Source organism: Petaurus breviceps, unplaced genomic scaffold (genome assembly GCF_028583685.1).
Source record: "Petaurus breviceps papuanus isolate PSGF00001 unplaced genomic scaffold, PetGlider_PUasm1.0 100, whole genome shotgun sequence".
Classification (NCBI taxonomy): Eukaryota; Metazoa; Chordata; class Mammalia; order Diprotodontia; family Petauridae; genus Petaurus; species Petaurus breviceps.
Window position 1 is genome coordinate 8,608,434 of NW_027185573.1, and position 17,382 is coordinate 8,625,815.

The 17,382-nt window shown below is 41.3% G+C and overlaps 1 protein-coding gene across 6 annotated transcripts in view; it reads left to right on the plus strand.

Annotated features, from left to right (window-relative positions):
- Positions 1 to 686: 686 nt before the first annotated feature.
- LOC138171995 (splicing factor, suppressor of white-apricot homolog) overlaps positions 687 to 17,382 on the plus strand; it is a 126,107-nt gene continuing 109,411 nt past the window's right edge. For 2 of the 6 annotated variants that reach the window (XM_069103862.1, XM_069105062.1), the window contains exons 1-5: positions 976 to 1,113; positions 4,162 to 4,284; positions 4,903 to 5,034; positions 10,606 to 10,694; positions 14,493 to 14,718. In XM_069103862.1, the coding sequence (XP_068959963.1) occupies positions 4,263 to 4,284; positions 4,903 to 5,034; positions 10,606 to 10,694; positions 14,493 to 14,718 (469 nt within the window). In that variant the 5' untranslated portion in view covers positions 976 to 1,113; positions 4,162 to 4,262. Of the gene's footprint in view, positions 1,114 to 1,326; positions 3,767 to 4,161; positions 4,332 to 4,902; positions 5,035 to 10,605; positions 10,695 to 14,492; positions 14,719 to 17,382 lie in introns of those variants that run through there. The other 4 variants (XM_069103235.1, XM_069101941.1, XM_069102585.1 and 1 more) reach the window with 4 other exon arrangements.

The window sequence follows — 17,382 nt, forward strand, 5'->3', positions numbered from 1 at the left end:
GTCTTGGGGCGCCCGGGTAGGGCAGAGGCTGGAGTTAGAGATATTGGACTTGCTTCTGTGCAACTTTGAGCAACTCATTTCCCTCCGTGAAAAATGACAAAGTTAGAGACCAGACTGACATCTAAGGTCCCTTTCACCTCTGATGCCATCATCTAGGCATAAACCTTTGGAAAGGGGAGGAAGGAAAACATCCTGCACGGAGGCAGGGGGATGGACAGAATGACCCCTGGATGCAGTCACCCATCCCCAGTTCTGCAGCCCCAACAGCCCCTAGCCCCGCCCAAGGGCCGAAAGAAGGGGATGAAAAGAGTCGGGCAGGACAGTCTGAGTGGATTCCCAGCTCCCCTCCCCCGGGGTAGCCCTCCCCCCGCCTGCTATTCCTCTTCCTCTTCCACCCTCCCCTTCCCGCAGCTCTCCAAGTCCTTTGCAGCCCAGAGCCACAACTGAGACCTCGTTCGCTCTTGCACTTTCGACACCCATACAGAACACCAGGTAAGAGACAAAGGGAAAAATAAAAAATAAAAACAAAGCCCCCGCTGCCGCGCCTCCCCCCAGTCGAGTGAAATTCCCGCAGATCCACCCCCTGGGCCACGAGTTGCCCCTTTTCGCTTGTGTCGAATCTGCGTTTCTCCGACGCTGACACCGCCTGCCGGAAGTTCCGTCATCCCTCCGCCGGAAATGGCGCTCCCGCCATTTTGTCCTCCGCCATGGCGGCGGTGTTGAGGCTGCGGCCGGGATGTGGCGCTTCTGACTGACGGAGCTTGACGGCCGAGGCGGGGACAGCGGGAGCATCCGTGCGGCCGCCGGGGGCGCCGTGCCCGCCGCCATGTACGGGGGAGGCGGCGGCGGCGGAGGAGGTAGCGGCGGCGGAGGGGGAGGCCGCGGAAAAGGCGAGCGGAAGACCGGCGCGAAGGAGGAGCCCGGGCCCGGCGGCGGCGGAGGAGGAGGAGGAGGTGCAGGTAGCGGCGGCGGAGGCGGCGGCAGCTGCCGCGTGGAGCTGCTGGTGTTCGGCTATGCCTGCAAACTCTTCCGCGACGATGAGCGGGCCCTGGCGCTGGAGCAAGGACAGCACCTCATCCCCTGGATGGGCGACCCCAAGATCCTCATCGACAGGTCGGTGCCTCCCCGCCCCTCTCCGTCCTCGCTCCCCGCCCCTCCCCCCGCCGACAGCGCCCCTTTTCTTCCCAGCCCCCCCCTCTTCTCGCTCACTTGGTTCCGTCCGGTCCAGCGCCCGCCCGGGCGGGCGAGGAGGGCATGAGGCCGCCCCTTCCCTGCGCTCGAGGAGCCGCCAGCCTCGGGAACGTCTCCGGCTGGCCAGCTGGTCTACTTTCTCCTCCTACTCCTCCCCCCGTGGGGGAGGGCCTGGGGGCTGGGGGGAGGGGGTCACTCGGACCGTGGCCTCTCCCTCTCCCTCGCTCTCTCTTTTGGTTGTATTGTTTGTTTTTTTAATGAGGCAAGGGCTGCCTCGGGAGGGGGGGAGGTAGAGGGCGTCGGTTTCCTTGTGTTGAGGGTCGTGGCCTTTGAGAGCGGATTTGGAGACTGCAGCTTGAATCCAGCACCCCCTCCCCCTTTTCCCTGAGTCGCTGACGTGGTGAGGGTAGTAGCCGGTCAGGGGACGGGGCTGGGGCCCTTTTCCGTCCCTGGCTGCTGCAGTGTGACCTTGAGCAAGTCACTGCATTCTGCGCCTTGGTTCCTGCTTTCTCTCCCCGCATCCCTTCCCCGAGTTTCTTCTCTCTCCTCCCTCTTTCCCCGCACCCACTTTTCTGAGACTCGGTTTCCACCCCGTCCCGCCCCATTTTCTCCTCATCCCGTTTCTGGGCCTCAGTTCTCCCCCTGATTCCTTTCGGCTTCCGTTTCCCCTTGAAAAGCAGAAGGGTTTGGCGTGGGCGCCCCCGAAGGCGCCGAGGTCCTAGTGATGAGTGGCCGGGCGATGGCTGCGCCCCAGCCAAGTTGTACTTTGTTTGGGATCCTTGCTCCTCCTTGTGCGCCCCGGGCCTGGCACCAGGTGCTGAGGAAAAGTTTCCTTTGAAGGAAAGTTTACTTTGAATGGAAAGGCAGTTGATAGAAAGCACTCTTTCTAAGTAGTTACGGAAGACGTGGGCTTTGCCGGCTGGAGGTAGTGCTCTTGGTGGTGGTGTCTTGGTCTGTGAAGTAGGGGGTGGGGGTGGAGACTAAACCAAACCTGCCAGAGGATTGCTTTTTAGTGTTTGGAGTTTTGGGGAGCGGGGGCCTGGGAAGGTGATGCCTGAAGGCCTTTGATTTGAAAACAATGACATTACATGCTGTAGATTGTTTGCTCCCCCTTTGTCCCTCTTTTCCTTCCCCTTCCTGGGGTTTTGAAGCAGGGTTTTGGCAACAGAACTTCTTGGGCCTGGATTGAAAACCTAACAGTGTGACAACTATTAGACTATGGAATAGTATCTCCAAGGGAAGAAAGCCCATCGTTTGAGACATTTAGAACTGGATTCTACAAAGCACTGGAAAATGTACTGTAGGGAACAAACGTGAACTGGCCGGGATGGACTACAGTAATGACCCAATGGGTCTTTTCCATCTCTAACTTTTCTGTTTGAAGTTAAATCTAGAAATCAAGGACACCCTAAGGGAGATGATGTGACAAGTGAGATCAGACCAGAATCAGATATGTTTATTGTTCTGCTAAAACTTTGTTTTGTATTAAATTGTGGTTTCTATTTCATGATAATTCCCATCCTTGTCTGGCAGCTCATTTTTCCAATGCTATTCTTTGTTACAAATCAGTTATTAAGTGTTATAATTGATGGAGATTGAATTACTTATATAGTTTTACACCATACTATATATAATTTGGGGTAGGTCTTTTAAAATTATTGGGGAGCAAACTCTACACATGTGAATGTATAATATTTTTAAAATAACAATCTACATTTGTAAGTTAAGGAGGTTTACATCTAAATAAAATTTATTTTGAAATTAAAAGAAATGCAGTAACCCTTACTGACTCTGGAGTCTGAGGACTTGGGTTCAAATCCTGCCTCTGGTGCTTACCCATGTAGCCTTGGACAAGTCGTTTAACCTCCCTGGGCCTGTTTCATCATCTGTAAAATGAGGGAGTTGGATTAGATGACTTGATGTCCCTCCCAGTTCTGGATCTGTGATCCTATGGTCTTCTTGTACTTTGGATTTAGATATTTTCTAATACTTAAATGATGAAGAATTCATCATTTTTATTCATGGCAAACTCACTATTAAAGATTAGGACAGACTTCTGTTTGTCATTTTAGTCTTTATGAGACCTAAAAATCTGGGTGTTTTAAAATTTACAAACACTCATTAATCTCTGAGAGTTGGCTCCATTAAGACACTTTGGGGTAAAAAGATGCATGACAGAAAACACTATCTGTAGTTTGCATTTAGCTGGAGTCTTATCTATTAGTTCATGAAGGTGAACATGTAGGTGATATATTTGTGTGTCCTCTTTCCTTGGGGGTGTGGGAGGTGGTGATCTGTTTAGAAGAAGAAATAAGCTCTACTGCATCTTCTTATAGTTTTGCTGTATTTCTGGTGAACCTCCTTAAACTGCATGTATATGTTACTGTTCCTATGTATGTGTGTCTCTCTATCACATAACCCAGAACTTATTTCCTCAGCCAAATGGCTAGGGGACGAGCCTAGCCAAGATTTTACCTCCAATGGACGCAAGTTTCTTTGGTGAAGATCTCTCCTGAGAGTTCGGGACTAGCAGAAAGAAGCGAGGAAATTTCCACCGTTTGGTTCTTTCGGATAGGTATTTATGTATTCGGGTTTGTGTGAATGTAAGCTACAGTATTTGACTTTTCAGAAAAAAAAATATTTTGCAAGTGACATTGAATGGTTGGCAAAACCATAAACGGTAAGAACTGTTATTGACATGGATCCCATTAAACTATTAAAGGATTCTTTGCCTTTAGTTGTTAACTTTATCAACATAGAAAGGGATTTAGACTTTATTAAGATAACTTGAATTTAACAGTAGGCAAGAAGTAACTAGCAAAATTAAATATAAATCTGAGATGAGTGGTTGTGTTTAGTTTTTTAAAATATTTTTGATTTCTTTATTTATAAAGGGTAAGTATTTTAAATAATCGCATACAAAACCTTGATCTTAAATTCTCTACATTGACCAGTTTGTTCATATTACAGATATGATGGACGCGGTCACCTGCATGACCTTTCTGATTATGATGCTGAATATTCCACATGGAACAGAGACTACCAGCTTTCTGAAGAGGAGGCACGAATAGATGCCCTGTGTGATGAAGAGAGGTATTTAGCCTTGCATACGGACTTGCTTGAGGAGGAGGCAAGGCAAGGTACTGCTCAAGAAAAACTTACTTAAGCAACAAACTTTTTTTTAAAAAATTAAGTATTAAAAATTTACTCCCACTCATTTTTTATACTCACTCTTTCTGATATTATCTTGACAGTACCCAGTGGATTGGAAAAACAGGAGTCTTTGCGTATCTGAGAGGACCTCAGGATAGTTTTTATGTAGAGCCACAAAGAATTTTCCCAGCTTTTGAGGGCAGACTGGGATTTGAAAAAAAAAACTCTTTAACTGTTCTTCTTTAACAGTATCGTATCAATTAAACTTGATGTTCTTGTCTTTGCCTTAACAATCTTTACTACAGTTCCTAATCCCCAAGTTTTCTTAGCAGGAAGAAATTTTCCACAAAAGACGTGTATTCTGCTATCTATGGGTAAAAATGTACTGGCAGAAAGTACATATTAATAGAAGGATGTGTAAACTTATAAATTCTACACCTCAAAGTGAGGTTGAAATAGTGTTGTATGCATTATTGATAGTTACAACTTTTGACATTTGTGCAGTTTTTTGTAGTCAGTTTCCTTTGTGTTAATAATGCCTTCATGTTTTTGTTCAAGAGGAAGAATACAAGCGATTGAGCGAAGCCTTGGCAGAGGATGGAAGTTACAATGCAGTGGGATTTACTTATGGTAGCGATTATTATGACCCTTCTGAACCAACAGAGGAGGAAGAGCCCTCAAAACAGAAAGGTGAGAATAGAGCTTATTGAATAAAATGTTGAGAATTAAAGAAGAGGAAAAGGACCTTTTTTAATATGTTGTGTTATACTCTAAGCAGTAATGATAGCCAACATATATGTAGTCCTTTACACTTTTCAAAGCATTTCACATAAATTATCACCATGCCCTGTGGGGTAGGTGCTCCTATTTTATAAATGAGGACACTGAAGCTGAGAAGAGGGTAAGTGATATGCCCCAGGGCTGCACATCTGATAAGTGTCTGAGACTGAAATCACGCAGAGGTCCTGACACCTGGAGATCCTGTTACCTCTTATGCCACCTCTCTACCTCAAATAGAGTTTCCTCTAATTATTTGGAGCACTTGTGCAGATATTTAAGAAATTCTTGTAATGTCCATGAAAAGTAGAGAGCAAATGGCAGTATCTTCTCTTCTGATAAAAGAAAGAGTTCAGAAATAGGACATTACATAATTAGAATTTCTCTCAGACTTGCTGTATTAGACCAGGTTGCCATATGAGTTTGTTCCTATCATTTCAGATGTCCAAAAAAAGAAAAGACAACTCACTCTCAGAGTTCTGTGTGTTACCTAATGAGTAGGTCTTAGATGAATTTTCCTTGAGGACCTGGGTTCTCATCATGCCTTGTGGTTTTGAGCAAGTCACAACCTCTGCAGACCCCAGTTTTACCTGGAAAATAAGGGAGTGGACTACATGGCCCTCTGAGATCCCATTCAGCTCTAAATTTGTGATTGTATAATAGTGGACACTTGGGATGAGGAGGGGTTTTAATTTAATACAGTTCTACCTGAATGCTGTAGCATGACAGAATAGCCATGTTATATGCACAGAAACAGTTTTAAAGGTACCTGATAGGTACAAAGAAGTAGGTTTAAAAGCTCAGTTCAGATGCCACTCCAAGAACCTCAGATTAGACAAACAGAAAGGATTTATTCTGCATCTTCTGTGTCCCAGACGCTGTGCTACCTTCTGGGGATACAGAGGCAAAAATGTCCCTGCTTTCAAGAAACTTAACATTCTACAGAGACATGGGTGTGTGTGCGTGTGTGTGCGTGCATGTGTGTGTGTGTGTGTGTGTGTGTGTGTGTGTGTGTAAAAATACATGTACTACCTTTGTGGAGAAGGCACTGGTACCTGGGAGTTTCAGGAATGGCCTCATGGAGGAACTTTGAGCTGACATTAGAAAGAAACTGGGGCTTCTAAGAAGCAGCAATAATAAGAGTACATTCCAGGCCTGGGGAATGATCATTGCCCAGGCAGGAGATGAAACGTCATGGGCACTGTGCAGCAAGGCCATCTTGGCTGGACAGTACCTTTATAGTACAAGACAGTCAGAAGTCAGTAGGCATTTATTAAGCACTGCCCTCTAGGAACTGACGATCTGATGGGAAGACACAAAAAGAAGCTGAAAAGGGGAACAGGGAGGATCTAGGAGATAAAATGATCGAGGAGGTGAGTGTTTCTCGAAGTTAATTTCATCTTGCTGATGAATGATGAGTTCTGGAGATCTTGAAACCCAGGAGTTCAGCCAGTAGGAAATGTGCCCTCTTTAATCACCTGAAATAATGAGATGAAATGTCTGATTGTCCTCTTTAAGAGAATTACAGAGGGACTCCAGTGACCATCCTCCACCCTCTCCAGACAGAGGTTTTGCAGTGCTTTGAAAACCAAAGAGAGCAGTTTGTGTTTGAACCTAGATATATAGGAAACCACCAGAGTTCATTGAGCAAGGGAGAACAGCTCTGCAGTGTAGGAAAATCACTGGCAGCTCTGTGGAGGATGGATGGGAGAAGAAAAGGACTGGAGGCAGAGGGGCTGATTTTTAAATTATTGCAGTAGTCCTGGTGATAGTAAGCCTGAACTAAGCTGGTGGCTGTGTGCATGGATAATGAGCCAGAAGCAAGAGACATTGCCAGATACAACAACTGATTCAATGTGTTGAGTGAGGAAGGGTGAGGAGTTTGGTGACTCCAATGATGCAGAAGAGGACAACTTGAAAGGATGGTGGTGCCCTCAACAGAAATAAGCAAGCTTGAAAGGACTCAGGTTTGAGATGGGAGATAAGTTCTTTCTAGGACATGTTGCTTTTCAGTCGTCTGTGGGCTTTCCAGTTCAAAATGTTGAATGGTTGATGAGGCAAGACTAGGTAGAGCTCAGGAGAGAGACTATAGATGTCTAGGAGTCAGTGGGATAATTGTGACCTCTGGGAGCTTACGGTGAGATCACCAGAAGAAATTGTAAAGAGAAAAAAGAGGCTGGGACAGAAACTCCTGGGCCGCCCACGCCACAGACCACTTGGGAGCTCTTTGATGCACTTAGCATATAATATTGCATATTATTGCCAGCTGTATTCCATCTTATCCTCCTCCCCACTGCCTACCACAGTGTTCTGAATGTAGTAGGTACTTGAGTAATATTTTTTATACTAACATTTCAAAGAGTTGTAAATGGGCTCAGTATCATGTGGAGCAGAGGTGTCAATTTGGTGGCCCAAACCAGAGTAAAATGTAATTGGAAAATGCTTAACAAGATAAATAAAAATACAGTATGACATAATTAATATTAATTGGAGGTTTTCTGAGTCAGTAGATAGAGGCTACAGGGATCTGTTGCTGTTTGACATCACTGGTAAAGAGTTTATCATTACCTGATGTTATTGGAATAAGAGTCCAACAAAAGTGTTACATCAACTTAAAATGGGCATTTGTAAGGTTTTCAGAGCTACTTGAAGGAAACAGATGTTCTTTGAGCGTATCATTAAAGTCAAATCCCTACCTTGAATTGACTTATCTGCAGTCTGCTTTTGCAGAAATAGAAGTAGGTTCCTTGTGAATTTTTTAATACCCAAAGTATGCATTTTATGTTATTTTAGATTATGCTTTAAATCTGGTTTATTGTTCATAGTTTTCTATATACTCACCTCTCTAAACCCTTTCACTTTTAAATGTAGTGGATACTATACTATCTTGGACACAGTAACACCTTTTTTAAGTGAAACTCAGCTGTCAACCTCAGTATTCCAGAATGCAGCTAAGAAGCAGGAAGGAATTGAAAAAAAAGTCTCTGGATAGCCAAAATAAATGTCATATCATATAGTTTGTGTATTTTACTTATAGTTGAGGCCCTAAGGACCAATTTAAAGTTGTGTACAGTCTAACAAACTTGGACATTTGGTTTCCAAGCCCACAACTTATTAGAGACAGAATAGTAGTAAAAATTCACTGCAGTCATTGTACTAACAAATAAGTAGATTTTTAAAAGCCTATAAAAACTTAAAAGGCTTCATATTCTGGCAGTATGGGGCAGATAATACACACCTCACTTGGCCCTGAGAATATCAAACAACCAATATAAGTAATAATTGATGTTTATAATAATGGTCCTAAGTCATCAAAAAAGGGTTTATTTGGTTAGTTTTTCTGAGTGGAGAAGTATGTAACGTTCTATTAAAATGATAGAAAATGTTTAGTTTTTATATTTAAGGCAGTTAAACCCCTACTTATCTGGGGATTTCATCTTTGCAGAGCATCTTATTCCCTGAGGTTTTGTTAGATAAGGTTTTTACTATAGCACCCTACCTCCAGAAAGTGCCGGGCATTTCCATATACTTCATTTCTGACTTAGAAACATCAATGTGAAACAAATGGAAAAATAAAATGGGGCAGGGAGGGGAGAGCCACCACCAGTGTCTTTATTATCATCTATAATATTAACTTCTCACCAATATAGGGAGCAAACAAGATAAAATAGTGTAATATTAAATAGCCAAAAATGCTCATGAATGTCTTGGAATGGGGCGGGGGGGGGTGAGGAACGTCCATTACTTTTGACCTGTGTGTCATTTGGAGACTTTTTCCAACACAGATTGGCAAAGTTTGCCTCTAACTTAAGTCTTTTTTTTTTTTATTTTTGGAGGGCAATTGGGGTTAAGACTTGCCCAAGGTCATGTAGCTAGTAAGTGTTAAGTGTCTGAGGCCAGATTTGAACTCAGGTCCTCCTGACTCCAGGGCCGGTGCTCTATTCATTGCGCCAACTAGCTGCCCCCTCTAACTTAGTCTTAATTGCCTGTGACACTAAGAGATTCAGTAAATTGTCTGTAGCTTTCACAGCTGGTTTGTGTCCAAGGCCAGACTATAACCTCTCTTCCTCACTCTAAGACCAGCCTCCTAGTCCAGTACAAATGGTATATGTTTATTTATAGAGTAATAATACACAAATATTTATACATGTGCGTAATGAAGTTAACCTACATGTATATCCACTTAAAAAATAGCATATTTTGGTAAAAGCTGTTGACTCCAAAAGTAGTTTTTCTTCCATATTTTGCAAAAAGCCTCTTGATTGGTGAGTATTGAGAAGTAGAAAAACAATGTAGAGCATGTATGTCATGGCCTTAAGTAAATGTAGTAGAACATGAGCTCCTTTAAGGCCCAGAATTGTTCAAGTTTTTAATCTCTGTATCCCTAGGGCCTAGCACAGTGTCTGGTACATACAGAACAGAAGCATTAAAATGCTTGTTGAGTGAATAAATGAAACAAAACAAAATACATTTTAATTTTGGTGGGAGAAGCACAACTCCCTGATAGAGAAGTATTTAGATGGTTACTCAAGATGATCTTTTAATATAAATAAGACAACCATTCAGCACATATTAAATAGATGCTCTCTGCCCTGTGCTGTCTGAATACACATAAAAATCATAAAGTGACACTGCTTTACAGCCTAGCTAGTGAGACCTGGCCAAAACACAACAGAGAACCATATACAGCAATATATAGAAAATACTGAATTCTTTGTTTCAGATTAGGCTACAGAAATTCATAGAAGGTAGAGGTGATCATTGAATCCGTGGGAGCAGATGAAATGACCAAGTGAAATAGTGTAGAGAGAGAAACGCACCCAAGACAGAGCCCGGTACAGGCTGTAGTAACAGGGGGCAGTTTCATAGAATAGAGGGGACTCTGAGCGTTGAGGTTCTTAGGAAGGAAGAATGGACTCTGAGGAGAGAGGAGAGACATGGCAGTCAATGTAAGTAATAAGGGAACTGGCCCACATAGGAAGATGAGGCTAGTCTCTTTTCTTTCTCCATTTGTAGTTTCATAATAAACTTTAGCTTTAAACCTCTTAAGTTTTATTTTGGAGAAAACCTTAGAGAGATCAGTTAAAGAGTCTGACAGTAACAAAGTTTGTTTGGGTGTGTTTTTAGTTGTTGATAATTTTGTGCATGATATAAAAAAAAAATAGATGTTTTAAGAAGTATTATGGGTGGGGCAGCTAGGTGGCACAGTGAACAGAGCCACCAGCCCTTGAGTCAGGAGGATCTGAGTTCAAATCTGGCCTCAGACACTTAACACTTACTAGTCGTGTGACCTTGGGCAAGTCACTTAACCCCAAATGTCCTTCCTTTCCCCCTCCAAAAAGCAAAAAGTAAATTAAAAAAGAAAAAAATAAGTATTATGGGCAATGAATTGCTATTGTTGGTTTATGTTTTTTCTTGCTTTCCATTTGTTTATTGAATTTCTATTCATTGTTTTATATTGATTCATGTTTGCTGTCTTTGCAGTTGAAAAAATTGAGGCAGAAAATTCAGAGGAAAATGAAGAACCTTTCATTGCCCCTTTAGGATTGAACGTGCCTTCTGATGTGGAACTGGTATGTGAACTTCTGTCTCATAAACTATATTTTCATACTTGTGTACGAACTCTAAGCTCTTTGTTCTTTTTTTTTTTTTTAAGTGCTTGCAAAAATGTCTGAGTTTAGAAAAGGAAATTAATTCTTCATATTATTTTCCATTGAAGAAACAAAAGAAAAAGTTGTTCCAGAATAACTTGAATTAACTCAGAGCCACATGGGATTGGGAGAGGAGGAAGACTGGAGAAAAGGGGGCAAAAACACCTTTTAGCAATATGCATGGTCAAGGGGCAGCTAGGTGGCGCAGTGAATAGAGCACCGGCCCTGGAATCAGGAGGACCTGAGTTCAAATGCTGCCTCAGACACTTAACACAAAATACTAGCCCTGTGACCTTGGGCAAATCACTTAACCCCAATTGCCCTACCTTCCTCCCTCCAAAAAGCAAAAAGAAAAATCTAAAAAAAACAAAAACAATATGCATAGTCAAGCAAAATAAATTCCCACATTCCCATGTCCAAAATTGTTTCATTCTGAATATTTAGTCTGATGACCTCTTTGTGAGGAAGTGAGCAGTGTTCAGTTGGTCATTGCATTGACAGTAGTTGTTAAGTCTTTCAAAGTTGGTTTATTTTTAGGTATTTTTTTTATAAATTGATCTCCTGGCTCCTCTTACTTCAGACTGCATTAGTTGATGCAAGTCTTCCCACATTTCTCTGAAACTGTCTATTTCATCATTCTTAAAGCACAGTAGTATTCTGTGTAGTCGTCTATGATATTTTGTTCAGTCATTCCCCAGTTTAAGGATATCCCCTTGATTTATAGCTCTTTCCCACCACAGAAAGAACTACTATTGTATATCCAGATTCTTTTCTTTGATCTCATTCATGTGTAGGCCTGCCTGTGGTTTTACTGAGTCAGAGGGTAAGCAGCATTTAGTAACTTTAGGGGCATACTTCTAAATTTTTTTTCCTGCCTGACTTGGCCATTTCACAGTATACTAACACATATATTTTCCCACAGTCCCTCTTACATGTGTTTGCAAAACACTTGCTCTTTACAAAATCCCAATATCCCCATAAGCAGATTGGCTGCCTATTTTACATAAGGGAGAACTAAGTCACAACTTCTGTACCCCAACTAATTAGTAATAAGGTTAAGACTCCATACTAGCACAACATTAATATTCTTCCTAGACAAAATTCTGTCCATTAAATTGTGCTCCTTTTCAATTGTGGACATGTTAAAATTGACTTTTCCAGAATCACTTTATGGAGTTTTTAAAAGGTTACATGGAAAAATAAATAAATAAAAGGTTACATGGGAGTGTAGCTGCCGAATATGGTAGAAATTTCTTGTCCTGCTGCTCAGGGTCCTGCCTCTTCCCTCCCTTTCTTGCTTTTGTCACATCCTCCTTTTTATTTTCACATTCTACATTCGAGTCCCCTCTGTGCTCTTCTCCTGCCCACCCTGCTGTCAGGTGTCATCTGTCCCCTGATCCCTCTGCTTTCTCAGAGCATTTCAAATCTTGATTGTATTTTGCACATTCTGCTTTGTATCATAATTTTGTGGGTTCTTTTCCAACCACTTTTAATCCCATTAAATTGTAAGCTCCTTGAGGACAGGGAGTGTTTTTTCATTTGTGTCCTCAGCAAATACCTCCTATGTGGTAATTTATTATCTAGTTACCCCATACAATATGGCAGTGCCTTCAGAATTATGAATGGAAGAATTTTCTTATTCAAAATGAACCTGGCAGTTGTTGCCATTTGATCTTTCTTTATACTTTTGAGAAATACCAAAATAACTTCCTGCAGCCGCTTCATTTTCTTCACTAAAACAGGCTGAAATTTTCTGTACTCAGTGTAAATGTTGCTCTTATTTGAACTTACCAGTTTCTACCATAGATCCCCTTTCAGCACCTTAGAACTGTAAAAAAAAAAAAAGTTAAGTCAGAGTTATTAAGAACCACATTAATGTTCCTTAATCATCTTTCAAACTTGTAAGCTGTTAGGTGATTGTTTGCTTTTATTATTGGATTCCTGCTAGCCCTGGCATATGCATTCTGGTTTACAGCTGTTAATTCTTTACCATTTACATGAAGCCTTTGCTTAAAATCAAAGTAATCGCTGGGCATGATGACATATGCCTCCAATCTCTGCTCCTAAAAGAAGCCGAGGCCAGTGGATCCCAAGAGCCTTAGGACTTTTGAGCAAAGTCAGCCTAAAGACAAGTGAGTGTCCACACTAAGTCTGGTACTAAGATGGCAAGTCCATGAGCATCGGGTGCCACCAGGCTGCCTAAAGAGGGGTGGACCAGTCCAGATCAGAAACAGAACAGGTCTAGGTTTCCGTTCCACTCATCAGTGAAATTGGGTCTATAAGTGGCTGCTGCATTTCAGCCTAGTTGAGATTGGGAGACCCAGTCTTACCCCCCTCAAAATCAAGTAGTCATTCCCTTACCTGTAAGTAAAATCTGTCATTAAAGAGATTATTGTGTGTGTAATATAGGAAAAATGCTGTGGTAGGAGTCAGGAGACCTGGGTTCTAGACAAGTTTCTACTGTTATTTCTGTGACCTTGAGCAAAAAGCTTTCTTGGGCCTCAGTTTCTTCACTTGTAATATGGGATTAGATTAAATGATCTCAAAAGCCCAGCTCTAAAATACTATGATTTTTCTCTAAAAAGGGTAATTGTAGTTATATATAGTCATGGTACAGCCACATCAGAGAAAAATAACACTATACCATAATTGCAATTCAAGACTTCTGTTTTTGTAATGTCTTTACCTATATTATAAAGGGATTAAATTAGATGATCTCAGAAGTCGCTTCCAGCTCTAAAATGCTGTTGTTCTTTTAAAGAAAAAAAAAAGCAATATAGCTGTCGATAGTCATAGTGTGGCCAGATCAGAGAAAAAGCAGTGCTAGTACTATAATTATACTTCAGGACCTTTGCTTTGGAAATTTCTCATAGAATATAGTGTCTTAATCTGGTATTTAACAGAACTGACATCATGTTATTCTTCCCATTTTTCTCTCATCCTGGCTGTTTTGTAAAATTACCAATAAATTTATTTTTAGCCACTCTAGGCATATTATCATCATACAAATGTCTGATTTTAAGAAGTTTATGATTATTGTGAAAATCTTGGTCAGCAGAAGTAAACTTTACTAGAAAAAGTAATGGATGTTATCTGGATGTGATTGTTTTTAAGAAAGAGAAAGCCTGTTAGTCCAAAGGATCTAAATTAGTCTTTTCGTGTTTTATCAAGCACAGTGAAAGTCTGCATCAATATCTGTTTTAGTGCTAAAATACATAGAAACAAATATGATAAAACCTAAACATGAAAATTAATTTATTTGGGGATCAGTAAATAACTATAATTGTAGCCATTTATCCTTTTTAAGTACAAAACTTGAGATTGGTTTAGAAATAAAATTCAGAAATGAAACTTGTTTATTTTTGTGAAGTTTCTGGGCAATAAAATTGCAGCAAGCTTCTCAACTTCCTAGTTTTAATAGGATTGTGATCTCATTTTGGGGAACATATTAAATGTATAGGTTTAAATTACATTCTATTAAGTATTTTCTGTCTTCAACTCAGCAAACATTTATTAAATGCCTGCTCAGTGAGGGGACAGTGCAAGAGCATTAACAAAGTGTGCCCTTCTTGTTACATATCTATGAGCCTTAGGGCCAGTGTCCCTGGTGGCTTTCGGGGAGACAAGCAGATGCAGGCATTGTCACAAGGGACTGGCTCTATTAGTATGCTGCTAGACTTATGCTGATCACAAGTGTGAGGGTGCTCATTTTTCTTGTAGCCACCAACAGCCAAGATGCATGCCATCATTGAGCGCACCGCCAACTTTGTCTGCAAGCAGGGGGCTCAGTTTGAGATCATGCTGAAAGCCAAGCAGGCCCGCAATTCCCAGTTTGATTTTTTGCGCTTTGATCACTACCTCAACCCCTACTATAAACATATCCAGAAGGCGATGAAGGAAGGGCGATATACTGTTCTGACGGAGAACAAAGGAGAAGAGAAGAGAAGTATGTATGCCTCCTTTTGTTTTCTTTCTGAGCTCTAGACTGGCGGTTAGATGATGCTGACCAGTTTTGGTGTTGTAACTGACAAAAAGACATTTCGAAGCTCCATGGATTGAACTGTCTACTTTAAAATTAAGAGACTGTGTTCCTTTAGGATAGTGTTCTCCATACTTTTTATTGTATACCCCATTATTAAGAAACTTGAGTAGTTTCTCCAGTATGTGTACATTTACTTATTTACAAGCTATATACTTATATTACTGTACTAAAAATTATCTACATTTTAAAACTTAGACAAAATAAACATTTAGATTAAGGGATCTTTTATCATAGATGTGATAGGGAGCCATTGGAGTTTGAGTAGTGTAGTGGCATGGTCAGATCTATGTCTTAAGAACATCACTGGCAACTGTATGTGGAATGGATTGGATATAGGAGACTTGAGGCAGGGAGATCAGATTTGGTTAGTGTAACCATCTGGGTAAGAGATGGTGCCTGAGATGATGGCCGTATGGGTGATGAGAAAAAAACCTGTTTGAGAGATGGAGATAGAAATGACAGGATTGAGCAACTGGTTAGACACGTGGAGTGAAGGGTCAGAGATGACACCATGGTGATGAACTTAGGGAACTTGGAAGTGTGACAAAAACCTCAAGAGAAAGAATGAATTTTAGAGCGGTGGTGTGTTGGGGGAAATTACATAAGATCTCAGGTGCAATTCACAGCCCCATCCATGCTTGCTTGTCCATGATGACAAAATGAACAGGGAGCTTCAGGGTCCCTGATCACTGAATGCTGCCCCTGAGCCAGATCTTGCCCTTGACCTGGTGGGACCATGGGTCCATGTGGTGATTCCAGGTGGTAGGTTACAGAGTGAACACAGTATTGGGCTTGGAATCATCTGGAGGGCTGGGGGGTAAGCCCCTTCATTTTACTCCGCCTGTTTCCTGATCTGTAAAGTGGGGATAATAATAACACTCATTTCCCAAGGTTGTGAGGATCAAATGAAACAACATACTAAGTACTATGTAAATACTAGCAGTTGTCATCGTTATTGTGGAGGGGCAGAATGTTGTGTGGGCATGAATTTTCCTAATAGTGCCTGCTGATGTGAGTACCTCGGTTAAGTTATACTTGCCTTCGGAAGTCTACACAGTTGAGATGGGAAGAGAAGGGGGCACACTGTAGAAGTATTAGGGGATGAGGGTAGGTGTGGTTGTGGTAGCAGCAAGGCCTGTGATCCATCCTGGGGAGAATGGAATGTAATCAGTATTCCCGCCTTCTGACTGATTGATCTTACACCCTTTTGGGATCCCACTGTGACCTCCACTTTAGAGACCATTGCTTTATGATACCTGTATATGCTAAATATGCCAGTAAGAAATTACATTGAACTCTTCGTTTCACCCATAGGACAGTTTGGTGTTTATTTTTACATTGAGTCATAAAATGAATTTGACATGCAAGAGTAACTTAAAGTTTGATGAAATATACTGATGCAAAACCAATTTCCTTCAGAAAATCAAAAGGTTGTAACAATTTGTTTCACTCTCCTTTGCGGCTACATAGCATCGTCTAGTGACATTGACTACAAAAACTAAATCTTATGCTATCTTTAATACAAATTGAGATGAGATATGGAATTGTGGATAGAGCACCAGCTGTAGAGTCAAAATAATGGCCCTGTACTATTTCTCCCTGAAACCTCCCTTGTTTATAACCTTGGATAAGTTGCTTAACTTCATGATGCCCCAGGCAACTTTACTGTAAGCTCAAGCACATTTGGGGATCTGCATTAGCCCAGGAAATTTGTTTACAAATAACTTCCTGCATTGAAGAAGATAAAATTGAGATTACACACATATATACATTATACATGTGTATAGCATTTTATTTATATCATTATTTGAATTGTGGGATTAAATTTAAAATCCTCAAAACCTAAAGAGGTTTGTTTATTTTTTGGTTTATTTTTGTGTTTACTTGGTTGTAGAATATGTTGGATTTGAAATTCTTGATATGAGAGCCAGCTAACTTTATTTTAAATAAAAATTCAGAGCCATCTCCAGGAATCTTGTTAATCTGAAAAAATTGTATGAGACCTGGTTTCTCTAAACACTGTTTTAAGATGAGTTCTTCAACTGGAATGTGCTATTATCTCATCAGAGAACAGAATTTTATCATAGCGCATACCACCATGGTGTGTTGTGCCTCTCACACAGTCTCCCAATTTTCTTGCACTTTCTTACTACTGTAGATATTTGTATTCTATTGGGTCAATATGGTTATCAGAAATTATGAAGTGAATTTGTAAATTGGCCTAATATGTTTCTGTAAACCAGATCCAGTAAAATCCTACACTAAGAGCACCTTGTGTCACGGAGGTGACCTAAGGTTCTCAAAAGAACACACCACGTTCCTCTAGCCTTGCAAGGCTTAATCCCACCACATATCTTAGTCTCCAAGTTCCCCAGATTCAGAGAAATTTCTCACCAGGTGGGCCTCAGGGTGATGGTCACAGCAGATCTTAAAGACAGTCTGCTGCAGAGAGATTGTGATCTCTTCAGTCAGAAGTGTGCCAGTACTGATGAAAGTCCTTGGAATAATTCTTGTATTCCAGGGACAAACCTCTACTTCCAGCAGGAGCAGCCAGCTAAAGAGTTCTCA